Raw genomic sequence first — 15,654 nt, 5'->3', positions numbered from 1 at the left:
AACTAGCAGGAACTACCAGGAACTAGCAGGACTAGCAGGTGACATCACTACTCGGCAGGTGACATCACTACTCGGCAGGTGACATCACTACTTGGCAGGTGACATCACTACTCGGCAGGTGACATCACTACTCAGCAGGTGACATCATTACTCGGCAGATGACATCACTATTCAGCAGGTGACATCACTACTCAGCAGGTCACATCACTACTCAGCAGGTGACATCATTACTCGGCAGGTGACATCACTACTCAGCAGGTGACATCACTACTTGGCAGGTGTTTTTCCCTGCAGTGTGTGATTGATTACTGATTGATTACCCACCATGCATTGTTCCAACTGTGACTGCACCACGTCCTGTTCCACGCTGCGTATGTCCAACACCCCCAGCTGTGCCTTCACATCCCAGAGAACCCTCTCACACTCTGAGAGGCGCTGGTCAAAGTTCGCAGGTTTCTGGAAGAGCCTGAACTTCACACACACCTCCTGGAGTTTCTTCTACAGGGGCAGAAGAAGATTATATATATATATATATATATATATATATATATATATATATATATATATATATCTCTTTCTCTCGCTCTCTATCTCTCTCTCTCTCTCTCTCTATATATATATATATATATATATATATAGAGAGAGAGAGAGAGAGAGAGAGAGAGAGAGATAGAGAGCGAGAGAGAGAGCGAGAGAGAGAGAGATAGAGAGAGAGAGAAAGAGAGAGCGAGAGAGAGAGAGAGAGAGAGAGAGAGAGAGAAAGAGAGAGCGAGAGAGAGAGAGAGAGAGAGAGAGAGAGAGAAAGAGAGATAGAGAGCGAGAGAAAGAGAGAGAGAGCGAGATAGAGAGAGAGATAGAGAAAGAGAGAGATAGAGATAGAGAGAAAGAGAGAGTGAGATAGAGAGAGAGATAGAGAGAGAGATAGAGAGAGAGAAAGAGAGAGAGAGAGATAGAGAGAAAGAGAGATAGAGAAAGAGAGAGACACTGTGTGTGTGTGTGTGTGTGTGTGTGTGTGTGTGTGTGTGTGTGTGTGTGTGTGTGTGTGTGTGTGTGTGTGTGTGTGTGTGTGTGTGTGAGAGTTACCTGTATCAGGTGGATCTGGGCTGCTACTCTCTCTGTATTCTTCTTCTTCATGTCTTCCAGAGTCGCTTCGTGACCATTCAGCTCTGTCTGGATCTTCTGTTTCAAACAAAACATAGCCAATCAGAACCCACACACTCATTCCCATGCACCTCCATCCCTCTACCACATGGGGGAGGACAGCCTCAAGGTTTGAGGAGAATTAAAGAGAAAATAACACAGAGAAACTCCACCACTCATCTATTCTCTACTCTGTCCCCTGTGTTCTGTTCTGTCCCTGTGTTCTGCTCTGTCCCTGTGTTCTGCTCTGTCCCTGTGTTCTGCTCTGTCCCTGTGTTCTACTCTGTCCCTGTGTTCTGTTCTGTCCCTGTGTTCTACTCTGTCCCTGTGTTCTGCTCTGTCCCTGTGTTCTACTCTGTCCCTGTGTTCTGTTCTGTCCCTGTGTTCTACTCTGTCCCTGTGTTCTGTTCTGTCCCTGTGTTCTACTCTGTCCCTGTGTTCTACTCTGTCCCTGTGTTCTACTCTGTCCCCCGTGTTCTGTTCTGTCCCCCGTGTTCTGCTCTATCCCTGTGTTCTGCTCTGTCCCCTGTGTTCTGCTCTGTCCCCTGTGTTCTGCTCTGTCCCCTGTGTTCTGCTCTGTCCCTGTGTTCTACTCTGTCCCCCGTGTTCTGTTCTGTCCCTGTGTTCTGCTCTATCCCTGTGTTCTGCTCTGTCCCTGTGTTCTGTTCTGTCCCCTGTGTCCTGCTCTATCCCTGTGTTCTACTCTGTCCCCCGTGTTCTGTTCTGTCCCTGTGTTCTGCTCTGTCCCTGTGTTCTGTTCTGTCCCCTGTGTCCTGCTCTGTCCCTGTGTTCTACTCTGTCCCCTGTGTTCTGTTCTGTCCCTGTGTTCTGCTCTGTCCCTGTGTTCTGCTCTGTCCCTGTGTTCTGCTCTGTCCCTGTGTTCTACTCTGTCCCTGTGTTCTGCTCTGTCCCTGTGTTCTACTCTGTCCCTGTGTTCTGTTCTGTCCCTGTGTTCTACTCTGTCCCTGTGTTCTGTTCTGTCCCTGTGTTCTACTCTGTCCCTGTGTTCTACTCTGTCCCTGTGTTCTACTCTGTCCCCCGTGTTCTGTTCTGTCCCTGTGTTCTGCTCTATCCCTGTGTTCTGCTCTGTCCCCTGTGTTCTGCTCTGTCCCCTGTGTTCTGCTCTGTCCCCTGTGTTCTGCTCTGTCCCTGTGTTCTACTCTGTCCCCCGTGTTCTGTTCTGTCCCTGTGTTCTGCTCTATCCCTGTGTTCTGCTCTGTCCCTGTGTTCTGTTCTGTCCCCTGTGTCCTGCTCTATCCCTGTGTTCTACTCTGTCCCCCGTGTTCTGTTCTGTCCCTGTGTTCTGCTCTGTCCCTGTGTTCTGTTCTGTCCCCTGTGTCCTGCTCTATCCCTGTGTTCTGCTCTGTCCCCTGTGTTCTGCTCTGCCCCCTGTGTTCTGCTCTGTCCCCTGTGTTCTGCTCTGTCCCTGTGTTCTGTTCAGTCCCCTGTGTTCTGCTCTGTCCCCTGTGTTCTGCTCTGTCCCCTGTGTTCTGCTCTGTCCCTGTGTTCTACTCTGTCCCCCGTGTTCTGTTCTGTCCCTGTGTTCTGCTCTATCCCTGTGTTCTGCTCTGTCCCTGTGTTCTGTTCTGTCCCCTGTGTCCTGCTCTATCCCTGTGTTCTACTCTGTCCCCCGTGTTCTGTTCTGTCCCTGTGTTCTGCTCTGTCCCTGTGTTCTGTTCTGTCCCCTGTGTCCTGCTCTGTCCCTGTGTTCTACTCTGTCCCCTGTGTTCTGTTCTGTCCCTGTGTTCTGCTCTGTCCCTGTGTTCTGCTCTGTCCCTGTGTTCTGCTCTGTCCCTGTGTTCTACTCTGTCCCTGTGTTCTGCTCTGTCCCTGTGTTCTACTCTGTCCCTGTGTTCTGTTCTGTCCCTGTGTTCTACTCTGTCCCTGTGTTCTGTTCTGTCCCTGTGTTCTACTCTGTCCCTGTGTTCTACTCTGTCCCTGTGTTCTACTCTGTCCCCCGTGTTCTGTTCTGTCCCTGTGTTCTGCTCTATCCCTGTGTTCTGCTCTGTCCCCTGTGTTCTGCTCTGTCCCCTGTGTTCTGCTCTGTCCCCTGTGTTCTGCTCTGTCCCTGTGTTCTACTCTGTCCCCCGTGTTCTGTTCTGTCCCTGTGTTCTGCTCTATCCCTGTGTTCTGCTCTGTCCCTGTGTTCTGTTCTGTCCCCTGTGTCCTGCTCTATCCCTGTGTTCTACTCTGTCCCCCGTGTTCTGTTCTGTCCCTGTGTTCTGCTCTGTCCCTGTGTTCTGTTCTGTCCCCTGTGTCCTGCTCTATCCCTGTGTTCTGCTCTGTCCCCTGTGTTCTGCTCTGCCCCCTGTGTTCTGCTCTGTCCCCTGTGTTCTGCTCTGTCCCTGTGTTCTGTTCAGTCCCCTGTGTCCTGCTCTGTCCCTGTGTTCTGTTCTGTCCCCTGTGTCCTGCTCTGTCCCCTGTGTTCTGCTCTGTCCCTGTGTTCTGTTCTGTCCCCTGTGTCCTGCTCTGTCCCCTGTGTTCTGCTCTGTCCCTGTGTTCTGCTCTGTCCCTGTGTTCTGCTCTATCCCCTGTGTTCTGTTCTGTCCCCTGTGTTCTGCTCTGTCCCTGTGTTCTGCTCTGTCCCTGTGTTCTGTTCTGTCCCCTGTGTCCTGCTCTGTCCCCTGTGTTCTGTTCTGTCCCCTGTGTCCTGCTCTGTCCCCTGTGTTCTGCTCTGTCCCTGTGTCCTGCTCTGTCCCCCGTTCCTACTCTGTCCCTGTGTTCTGCTCTGTCCCTGTGTTCTGCTCTGTCCCTGTGTTCTGCTCTGTCCCTGTGTTCTGTTCTGTCCCCTGTGTTCTGCTCTGTCCCTGTGTTCTGCTCTGTCCCCTGTGTTCTGCTCTGTCCCTGTGTTCTGCTCTGTCCCCTGTGTTCTGCTCTGTCCCTGTGTTCTGCTCTGTCCCTGTGTTCTGCTCTGTCCCCTGTGTTCTGCTCTGTCCCTGTGTTCTGCTCTGTCCCCTGTGTCCTGCTCTGTCCCCTGTGTCCTGCTCTGTCCCCTGTGTTCTGCTCTGTCCCTGTGTTCTGTTCTGTCCCTGTGTTCTGCTCTGTCCCTGTGTTCTGCTCTGTCCCTGTGTTCTGCTCTGTCCCCTGTGTTCTGTTCTGTCCCCTGTGTTCTACTCTGTCCCTGTGTTCTGCTCTGTCCCTGTGTTCTGTTCTGTCCCCTGTGTCCTGCTCTGTCCCCTGTGTTCTGCTCTGTCCCTGTGTTCTGCTCTGTCCCCTGTGTTCTGCTCTGTCCCCTGTGTCCTGCTCTGTCCCCTGTGTTCTGCTCTGTCCCTGTGTTCTGCTCTATCCCTGTGTTCTGCTCTGTCCCCTGTGTTCTACTCTGTCCCCTGTGTCCTGCTCTGTCCCTGTGTTCTGCTCTGTCCCTGTGTTCTGCTCTGTCCCTGTGTTCTGTTCTGTCCCCTGTGTCCTGCTCTGTCCCCTGTGTTCTGTTCTGTCCCCTGTGTCCTGCTCTGTCCCCTGTGTTCTGCTCTGTCCCTGTGTTCTGTTCTGTCCCCGTGTTCTGTTCTGTCCCCTGTGTCCTGCTCTGTCCCCTGTGTCCTGCTCTGTCCCCTGTGTTCTGTTCTGTCCCTGTGTTCTGCTCTGTCCCTGTGTTCTGTTCTGTCCCCTGTGTTCTGCTCTGTCCCTGTGTTCTGCTCTGTCCCCTGTGTTCTGCTCTATCCCTGTGTTCTGCTCTATCCCTGTGTTCTGCTCTGTCCCCTGTGTTCTGTTCTGTCCCCTGTGTTCTGCTCTGTCCCTGTGTTCTGTTCTGTCCCCTGTGTTCTGCTCTATCCCTGTGTTCTGTTCTGTCCCCTGTGTCCTGCTCTATCCCTGTGTTCTGCTCTGTTCCTGTGTTCTGTTCTGTCCCCTGTGTTCTGCTCTGTCCCTGTGTTCTGCTCTGTCCCTGTGTTCTGTTCTGTCCCCTGTGTCCTGCTCTGTCCCCTGTGTTCTGTTCTGTCCCCTGTGTCCTGCTCTGTCCCCTGTGTTCTGCTCTGTCCCTGTGTTCTGTTCTGTCCCTGTGTTCTGTTCTGTCCCCTGTGTCCTGCTCTGTCCCCTGTGTCCTGCTCTGTCCCCTGTGTTCTGTTCTGTCCCTGTGTTCTGCTCTGTCCCTGTGTTCTGTTCTGTCCCCTGTGTTCTGCTCTGTCCCTGTGTTCTGCTCTGTCCCCTGTGTTCTGCTCTATCCCTGTGTTCTGCTCTATCCCTGTGTTCTGCTCTGTCCCCTGTGTTCTGTTCTGTCCCCTGTGTTCTGCTCTGTCCCTGTGTTCTGTTCTGTCCCCTGTGTTCTGCTCTATCCCTGTGTTCTGTTCTGTCCCCTGTGTCCTGCTCTATCCCTGTGTTCTGCTCTGTCCCTGTGTTCTCTTCTGTCCCCTGTGTTCTGCTCTGTCCCTGTGTTCTGCTCTGTCCCCTGTGTTCTACTCTGTCCCTGTGTTCTGCCCTGTCCCTGTGTTCTGTTCTGTCCCCTGTGTTCTGCTCTGTCCCCTGTGTTCTGTTCTGTCCCCTGTGTTCTGCTCTGTCCCTGTGTTCTGTTCTGTCCCCTGTGTTCTGCTCTATCCCTGTGTTCTGTTCTGTCCCCTGTGTTCTGCTCTGTCCCCCGTGTTCTGTGTTCTGCCCTGTCCCTGTGTTCTGTTCTGTCCCCTGTGTTCTACTGTGTTCTGTTCTGTCCCCCGTCTTCTACTCTGTCCCCTGCGTTCTGCTCTGTCCCCTGTGTTCTGCTCTGTCCCTGTGTTCTGTTCTGTCCCCCGTCTTCTAGTCTGTCCCCCGTCTTCTAGTCTGTCCCCTGTGTTCTGTTCTGTCCCCTGTGTTCTGTTCTGTCCCCTGTGTTGTGTTCTGTTCTGTCCCCTGTGTTCTGTTCTGTCTCCGTGTTCTGCTATGTCCCCTGTGTTCTGCTCTGTCCCCTGTGTTCTGCTCTGTCCCCTGTGTTCTGTTCTGTCCCCTGTGTTCTGCTCTATCCCTGTGTTCTGTTCTGTCCCCTGTGTTCTGCCCTGTCCCTGTGTTCTGTTCTGTCCCCTGTGTTCTGTTCTGTCCCTGTGTTCTACTCTGTCCCCTGTGTTCTGCTCTGTCCCTGGCTCTGTTCTGTCCACTGTGTTCTGCTCTGTCCCTGTGTTCTGTTCTGTCCCTGTGTTCTGCTCTGTCCCCTGTGTTCTGCTCTGTCCCCTGTGTTCTGCTCTGTCCTCTGTGTTCTGCTCTGTCCCTGTGTTCTGTTCTGTCCCCTGTGTTCTGTTCTGTCCCCCGTGTTCTACTCTGTCCCCCGTGTTCTGCTCTGTCCCCTGTGTTCTGCTCTGTCCCTGTGTTCTGCTCTGTCCCCTGTGTTCTGCTCTGTCCCTGTGTTCTGTTTTGTCCCCCGTGTTCTACTCTATCCCCCATGTTCTACTCTGTCCCCCGTGTTCTACTCTGTCCCCCGTGTTCTGCTCTATCCCTGTGTTCTGCTCTGTCCCCTGTGTTCTGCTCTGTCCCTGTGTTTTACTCTGTCCCCCGTGTTCTGCTCTGTCCCCTGTGTTCTGCTCTGTCCCCTGTGTTCTACTCTGTCCCCCGTGTTCTGCTCTGTCCCCCGTGTTCTGCTCTGTCCCCCGTGTTCTGCTCTGTCCCCTGTGTTCTGCTCTTCCTGTTTGGAGGTTCAGCTCTCTGGCATGTTTCTGTTTGGAGGTTCAGCTCTCTGGCATGTTTCTGTTTGAAGGTTCAGCTCTCTGGCATGTTTCTGTTTGGAGGTTCAGCTCTCTGGCATGTTTCTGTTTGGAGGTTCAGTCTCTGGCATGTTTCTGTTTGGAGGTTCAGCTCTCTGGCATGTTTCTGTTTGGGTTCAGCTCTCTGGCATGTTTCTGTTTGGAGGTTCAGCTCTCTGGCATGTTTCTGTTTGGGTTCAGCTCTCTGGCATATTTCTGTTTGGGTTCAGCTCTCTGGCATGTTTCTGTTTGGGTTCAGCTCTCTGGCATATTTCTGTTTGGGTTCAGCTCTCTGGCATATTTCTGTTTGGGTTCAGCTCTCTGGCATGTTTCTGTTTGGGTTCAGCTCTCTGGCATGTTTCTGTTTGGAGGTTCAGCTCTCTGGCATGTTTCTGTTTGGGTTCAGCTCTCTGGCATGTTTCTGTTTGGAGGTTCAGCTCTCTGGCATGTTTCTGTTTGGAGGTTCAGCTCTCTGGCATATTTCTGTTTGGGTTCAGCTCTCTGGCATGTTTCTGTTTGGAGGTTCAGCTCTCTGGCATGTTTCTGTTTGGAGGTTCAGCTCTCTGGCATGTTTCTGTTTGGGTTCAGCTCTCTGGCATGTTTCTGTTTGGAGGTTCAGCTCTCTGGCATGTTTCTGTTTGAAGGTTCAGCTCTCTGGCATGTTTCTGTTTGGGTTCAGCTCTCTGGCATATTTCTGTTTGGGTTCAGCTTTCTGGCATGTTTCTGTTTGGGTTCAGCTCTCTGGCATGTTTCTGTTTGGGTTCAGCTCTCTGGCATGTTTCTGTTTGGAGGTTCAGCTCTCTGGCATGTTTCTGTTTGGAGGTTCAGCTCTCTGGCATGTTTCTGTTTGGGTTCAGCTCTCTGGCATGTTTCTGTTTGGGTTCAGCTCTCTGGCATGTTTCTGTTTGGAGGTTCAGCTCTCTGGCATGTTTCTGTTTGGGTTCAGCTCTCTGGCATGTTTCTGTTTGGGTTCAGCTCTCTGGCATGTTTCTGTTTGGAGGATCAGCTCTCTGGCATGTTTCTGTTTGGAGGTTCAGCTCTCTGGCATGTTTCTGTTTGGGTTCAGCTCTCTGGCATGTTTCTGTTTGGAGGTTCAGCTCTCTGGCATGTTTCTGTTTGGGTTCAGCTCTCTGGCATATTTCTGTTTGGGTTCAGCTCTCTGGCATGTTTCTGTTTGAGTTCAGCTCTCTGGCATATTTCTGTTTGGGTTCAGCTCTCTGGCATATTTCTGTTTGGGTTCAGCTCTCTGGCATGTTTCTGCTTGGGTTCAGCTCTCTGGCATGTTTCTGTTTGGAGGTTCAGCTCTCTGGCATGTTTCTGTTTGGGTTCAGCTCTCTGGCATGTTTCTGTTTGGGTTCAGCTCTCTGGCATGTTTCTGTTTGGGTTCAGCTCTCTGGCATGTTTCTGTTTGGGTTCAGCTCTCTGACATGTTTCTGTTTGGAGGTTCAGCTCTCTGGCATGTTTCTGTTTGGAGGTTCAGCTCTCTGGCATATTTCTGTTTGGGTTCAGCTCTCTGGCATGTTTCTGTTTGGAGGTTCAGCTCTCTGGCATGTTTCTGTTTGGATGTTCAGCTCTCTGGCATGTTTCTGTTTGGGTTCAGCTCTCTGGCATGTTTCTGTTTGAAGGTTCAGCTCTTTGGCATGTTTCTGTTTGGGTTCAGCTCTCTGGCATGTTTCTGTTTGGGTTCAGCCCTCTGGCATGTTTCTGTTTGGGTTCAGCTCTCTGGCATGTTTCTGTTTGGGTTCAGCTCTCTGGCATATTTCTGTTTGGGTTCAGCTCTCTGGCATATTTCTGTTTGGGTTCAGCTCTCTGGCATGTTTCTGTTTGGGTTCAGCTCTCTGGCATATTTCTGTTTGGGTTCAGCTCTCTGGCATATTTCTGTTTGGGTTCAGCTCTCTGGCATGTTTCTGTTTGGGTTCAGCTCTCTGGCATGTTTCTGTTTGGAGGTTCAGCTCTCTGGCATGTTTCTGTTTGGAGGTTCAGCTCTCTGGCATGTTTCTGTTTGGGTTCAGCTCTCTGGCATGTTTCTGTTTGGGTTCAGCTCTCTGGCATGTTTCTGTTTGGGTTCAGCTCTCTGGCATATTTCTGTTTGGGTTCAGCTCTCTGGCATGTTTCTGTTTGGGTTCAGCTCTCTGGCATGTTTCTGTTTGGGTTCAGCTCTCTGGCATGTTTCTGTTTGGAGGTTCAGCTCTCTGGCATGTTTCTGTTTGGGTTCAGCTCTCTGGCATGTTTCTGTTTGGAGGTTCAGCTCTCTGGCATGTTTCTGTTTGGGTTCAGCTCTCTGGCATGTTTCTGTTTGGGTTCAGCTCTCTGGCATGTTTCTGTTTGGGTTCAGCTCTCTGGCATGTTTCTGTTTGGGTTCAGCTCTCTGGCATGTTTCTGTTTGGGTTCAGCTCTCTGGCATGTTTCTGTTTGGGTTCAGCTCTCTGGCATGTTTCTGTTTGGGTTCAGCTCTCTGGCATGTTTCTGTTTGGAGGTTCAGCTCTCTGGCATATTTCTGTTTGGAGGTTCAGCTCTCTGGCATGTTTCTGTTTGGAGGTTCAGCTCTCTGGCATGTTTCTGTTTGGGTTCAGCTCTCTGGCATATTTCTGTTTGGAGGTTCAGCTCTCTGGCATGTTCCTGTTTAGAGGAATTCAAGGTGTTACAATCAACTACCATTGAAATCCCATAATTTTTATCTCTCAACTCTAGTGTTTGTGTGTGTGTGTGTGTGTGTGTGTGTGTGTGTGTCTGCATGTGTGTGGTGTGTGTGTGTGTGTGTGTGTGTGTGTGTGTGTGTGTGTGTGTGTGTGTGTAGTTAATCTCACTCGCTCTGTGTTACTGGACTCTGTGTTACTGGGCTCTGTGTTACTGGGTTATGTGTTACTGGGATCTGTGTTACTGGGCTCTGTGTTACTGGGTTCTGTGTTACTGGGTTCTGTGTTACTGGGCTCTGTGTTACTGGGCTCTGTGATACTGGGTTCTGTGTTACTGGGTTCTGTGTTACTGGGTTCTGTGTTACTGGGTTATGTGTTACTGGGTTATGTGTTACTGGGCTCTGTGTTACTGGCTTGGCTCTGTGTTACTGGCTTGGCTCTGTGTTACTGGACTCTGTGTTACTGGACTCTGTGTTACTGGGCTCTGTGTTACTGGACTCTGTGTTACTGGCTTGGCTCTGTGTTACTGGGTTCTGTGTTACTGGGCTCTGTGTTACTGGGTTCTGTGTTACTGGGTTCTGTGTTACTGGCTTGGCTCTGTGTTACTGGGCTCTGCTCCCCATGTTCAATTCAGGAGTGGGACGGGGAGTGTGTGTGTGTGTGTGTGTGTGTGTGTGTGTGTGTCCTTGCGGGTGGATGGGTGAGAACACGCAGATGTGGAGTGGTGTGTGTGTGTGTGTGTGTGTGTGTGTGTGTGTGTGTGTGTGTGTGTGTGTGTGTGTGTGTGTGTGTGTGTGTGTGTGTGTGTGTGTGTGTGTGTGTGTGGTGAAGGGATAAAGGACCCTGGGGGTGCTGTAGAAACATCTCCAGTCTGAATTAGGCTTGGAGCTGGCCAGTGAACCGGATTCACTAAAGGAGATCATTCAGGACAGAGACAGTAGCTAGATGACTAAACACAACGGCTGGAGGGAGAATGTCCATGGAGATACTAATAGTTCTACTGGCACACACACCACTCCAACACACACACACACATACACACACACCACTCCAACACACCACTCCAACACACACCCACACACACACCACTCCAACACACACACACACACACACACACCACTCCAACACACACACACCACTTCAACACACACACACCACTCCAACACACACACACCACTCCAACACACACACACACACACACACACACACCACTTCAACACACACACACACACACACACACCACTCCAACACACACACACACACACACACCACTCCAACACACACACACACACACACCACTCCAACACACACACACACACACACACACACACACACACACACACACACACACACACACACACACACACACACCACTCCAACACACACACACACCACTCCAACACACACACACACCACTCCAACACACACACACACACACACCACTCCAACACACACACACACACACCACTCCAACACACACACACACACCACTCCAACACACACACACACACACACACACACACACACACACACACACACCACTCCAACACAAACACACACCACTCCAACACACACACACACACACACCACTCCAACACACACACACACCACTCCAACACACACACACACACACACACACACACACACACACACACACACACACACACACACACACACACACACACACACACACACACACACACACACACACACCACTCCAACACACACACACACACACCACTCCAACACACACACACACACACACCACTCCAACACACACACACACCACTCCAACACACACACACACCACTCCAACACACACACCACTCCAACACACACACACCACTCCAACACACACACACACACACCACTCCAACACACACACCACTCCAACACACACACACCACTCCAACACACACACACACACACACACACACACACACACACACACACACACACACACACACACACACACACACACACACACACACACACACCACTCCAACAAACACACACACCCCTCCAACACACACAGACACCCCTCCAACAACCCCCCCCTCTCCACAAACACCCTCCCAATCCCCCCTAACCTGTGCCTCCTGTGGTATCTGTGCTGCGTCGATGTGGTCAGCGATGTAGGCAGACAGGTGGCGGTCGGTGGCGTCCAGAGAGTCATTGATGAGACGCAGCGTCTTGTCATTCTCCTGGGCCCACTGCACACTCCTCTCCAGCTGCTGCTGCTGCCGAACCGCCTGAGAAACGCACACAGAGACACACAGAGACACACAGAGACACACAGAGACACACAGAGACACACAGAGAAACACAGACACACAGAGACACACAGAGAAACACAGAGACACACAGAGACACACAGAGACACACAGAGACACACAGAGACACACAGAGAAACACAGAGACACACAGAGACACACAGAGACACACAGAGACACACAGAGACACAAGTGAAAGCTAAATTTAAGAGCAAAGCAGGCACACACACACGCGCGCACACACACACACACACACACACACACACACACACACACACACACACACACACACACACACACACACACACACACACACACACACACACACACACACACACACACACACACACACCTTCTTGAAGGATGGACTCATCAAACCAGGTCTGAAGGAGTTGTAAACACACTTATTGTTCTAACGCTGTTCCTCTCCTCGGTAGGGTTTAACTAACGGAAACCTTTCACTGCTTGTGCTTCACAATGACGATGTAATCATTATCCCTCCTTCTCTCTCTCTCTCTGTGTGTGCAGGTGAGTCTCTCTAATCCCAGGGGCTAACAGTCTATGTATAGTCCTACTGATCCACACTAAACTACTACCTACCACCACTAATAAACTACTACCTACCACCACTAATAAACTACTACCTACCACCACTAATAAACTACTACCTACCACCACTAATAAACTACTACCTACCACCACTAATAAACTACTACCTACCCCCACTAATAAACCACTACCTACCCCCACTAATAAACTACTACCTACCACCACTAATAAACCACTACCTACCCCCACTAATAAACCACTACCTACCACCACTAATAAACTACTACCTACCCCCACTAATAAACCACTACCTACCCCCACTAATAAACTACTACCTACCACCACTAATAAACTACTACCTACCACCACTAATAAACTACTACCTGCCACCACTAATAAACTACTACCTACCACCACTAATAAACTACTACCTGCCACCACTAATAAACTACTACCTACCACCACTAATAAACTACTACCTACCACCACTAATAAACTACTACCTACCCCCACTAATAAACCACTACTTATCACCACTAATAAACTACTACCTACCACCACTAATAAACTACTACCTGCCACCACTAATAAACTACTACCTGCCACCACTAATAAACTACTACCTACCACCACTAATAAACTACTATCTACCACCACTAATAAACTACTACCTACCACCACTAATAAACTACTACCTACCACCACTAATAAACTACTACCTACCACCACTAATAAACTACTACCTACCCCCACTAATAAACTACTACCTACCACCACTAATAAACTACTACCTATCACCACTAATAAACTACTACCTGCCACCACTAATAAACTACTACCTGCCACCACTAATAAACTACTACCTACCACCACTAATAAACTACTACCTACCACCACTAATAAACTACTACCTACCACCACTAATAAACTACTACCTGCCACCACTAATAAACTACTACCTACCACCACTAATAAACTACTACCTGCCGCCACTAATAAACTACCACTACCTCTTCTCCTTTGTAGATCACAGTTATACAGGAAGAGGATTCTCCTTTATAGATCACAACTATACAGGAAGAGGATTCTCTGAACTTCATGACCCCAGTAAACGTCAGTCTACACAGACAGACTAACAGACACTGATACTGACACACTGATACTGACACAATGGAGAAAGGCTTAAGAGCTATGCATTAATCAGTTCTTTCATAGAGGATCACATGACTGCAGAATGAATACAGGGATTGTCATAGCCTTATTGTGTTGTGTGTGTGTGTGTGTGTGCGCGTGCTCCTGTGCATGCGTAACTGCGTGCTTATGACTAATTGTCAGTGTGTAAGAATCTGACAGAGAAGTAGGTCTATCTTTATCTCAGATGTCAGCCAGGCCTATATCTCGATCCCTCTCTTTACAGATGTAGGATCTTAATTTGAGCCAGTTTGCTACAGCAGGAAAATAATCCTGCAGCAACAGGAAATGTGAATTATTATGTGGATAATAATTAACGGATATTTTTTTGTAGGTGTTAACCTGTCTGGGCTAGGGGGCAGTATTTTCACGGCCAGATGAAAAACGTACCCAATTTAAACAGGTTACTACTCTGGCCCAGAAACTAGAATATGCATATTATTAGTAGATTTGGATAGAAAACACTTTGAAGTTTCTAAAACTGTTTGAATGGTGTCTGTGAGTATAACAGAACTCATATGGCAGGCAAAAACCTGAGAAAAAGTCAACTAGGAAGTGGAGGATCTGAGAATTGTAGTTCTTCTTTCTAGTCCCTTTCGAAACTACAGTATCCGTGGGGTTACATTGCACTTCCTAAGGCTTCCATTGGCTGTCTAAAGCCTTCAGAAAGTGGTTTGAGCATTCTCCTGTCACTGGGCAGATAATAGGAGCTCAGTTCATGAGTGGACTGCCTGGCAACAAAGGGATTGGATATGCGCGGTCACGCGAGTGCGCCGTTCCTTCTTTTTCTCCTTGAATGAATACTCTATTGTCCGGTTTGAATATTATCGCAATTTTACGTTAAAAATACCATAAAGATTGATTTTAAACAGCGTTTGGCATGCTTCTAAGTACGGTAATGGAACATTTTGACTTTTCGTCTCTGGTACCGCACTCGCGCATTATGCCTTTGGATAGTGCTCTGAACGCACGAACAAAACGGAGGTATTTGGACATAAATATGGAGTATTTCGAACAAAAACAACATTTCTTGTGGAAGTAGCAGTCCTGGGAGTGCATTCTGACGAAGATCAGCAAGGGTAAGAGAATATTTCTAATACTAATTCTGAGTTTAGGTTGCCCCGAACTTGGCGGGTGTCTGTATAGCTTTCTGTGATGGCGAGCTATGTACTCAGAATATTGAAAAATTTGCTTTCTCCGTAAAGCTATTATAAAAGCTGACACAGCGGTTGCATCCAGGAGTAGTCTATCTATAATTCTTTAAATAATTGTTATATATTTTGTCAACGTTTATGATGAGTATTTTTGTAAATTGATGTGCACATTCACCGGCCGTTTTGGTGGGAATACATTTTCTGAACATCATGCGCCAATGTAAAATGCTGTTTTTAGATATAAATATGAACTTCATCGAACAAAACATACATGTATTGTGTAACATAATGTCCCAGGAGTGTCATCTGATGAAGATCGTCAAAGGTTAGTGCTTCATTTAGCTGTGTTTTGGGTTTTATTGACACATGTCCTTGCTTGGAAAATGGCTGTGTGATTATTTTTGTCTATGTACTCTCCTAACATATTCTAATGTTTTGCTTTCGCTGTAAAGCCTTTTTGAAATTGGACAATGTGGTTACATCAAGGAGAAGTCTATCTTTAAAATGGTGTAAAATAGTTGTATGTTTGAGAAAGTTGAATTATGACATTTTGTTGTTTTTGAATTTGCCGCCCTGATATTTCACTGGCTGTGTCCCGCAGGTGGCGTCCCACGTAGCCCATAGAAGTTAATACCCTTTTTGTTAGGGAAAATCAAGTCTGACATTTTAGAGTGGAAATTACACACTTCAGAAGCGTTTTTAACCTTGAATACACTACACGCTTGCATTTTGTACTGTGCAGGAAAATTCTCAGTAACAAAAGAGTGATCGAATTAAGATCCTACATCTGTATGTGTTTATGTTTAACACAGAGAAGACCTCACCCTCTGCATGAGTTCATCCCAGCGTGTGTTGAAGGCCTCAGCCTCTCTGTATGTGTCACGTCCTGGCCAGTATAAGGGTTAATTGTTATTGTAGTTTGGTCAGGACGTGGCAGAGGGTATTTGTTTTATGTGGTTCGGGGTGGTGTTTTGGTAAAAGGGCGTTTGATTTAGTATTTCCGGGTTTTTGGTTTATGATCTATGTTTATGTAATTCTATGTTTAGTCTAGGTAGTCTGTTTCTATGTAGAGTTA

General features: G+C 48.6%; 1 protein-coding gene across 8 annotated transcripts in view; it reads right to left on the bottom strand.

The window, feature by feature from the left end:
- The window catches only part of dmd (dystrophin), a 424,484-nt gene that overhangs the window by 156,330 nt on the left and 252,500 nt on the right, over nucleotides 1–15,654 (bottom strand). For 7 of the 8 annotated variants that reach the window (XM_082963114.1, XM_082963111.1, XM_082963108.1 and 4 more), the window contains 3 exons: nucleotides 11,503–11,664; nucleotides 1,084–1,179; nucleotides 325–498 (listed from right to left, as the gene is read on the bottom strand). In XM_082963114.1, the coding sequence (XP_082819240.1) occupies nucleotides 325–498; nucleotides 1,084–1,179; nucleotides 11,503–11,664 (432 nt within the window). Of the gene's footprint in view, nucleotides 1–324; nucleotides 499–1,083; nucleotides 1,180–11,502; nucleotides 11,665–15,403; nucleotides 15,437–15,654 lie in introns of those variants that run through there. The other variant, XM_082963115.1, reaches the window with a different exon arrangement.

Source organism: Salmo salar, chromosome 16 (assembly GCF_965601325.2).
Source record: "Salmo salar chromosome 16, fSalSal1, whole genome shotgun sequence".
Taxonomy (NCBI): Eukaryota; Metazoa; Chordata; class Actinopteri; order Salmoniformes; family Salmonidae; genus Salmo; species Salmo salar.
The sequence above is the reverse complement of the archived record's forward strand: the minus strand, read 5'-3'. Positions and strand labels throughout refer to the sequence as shown.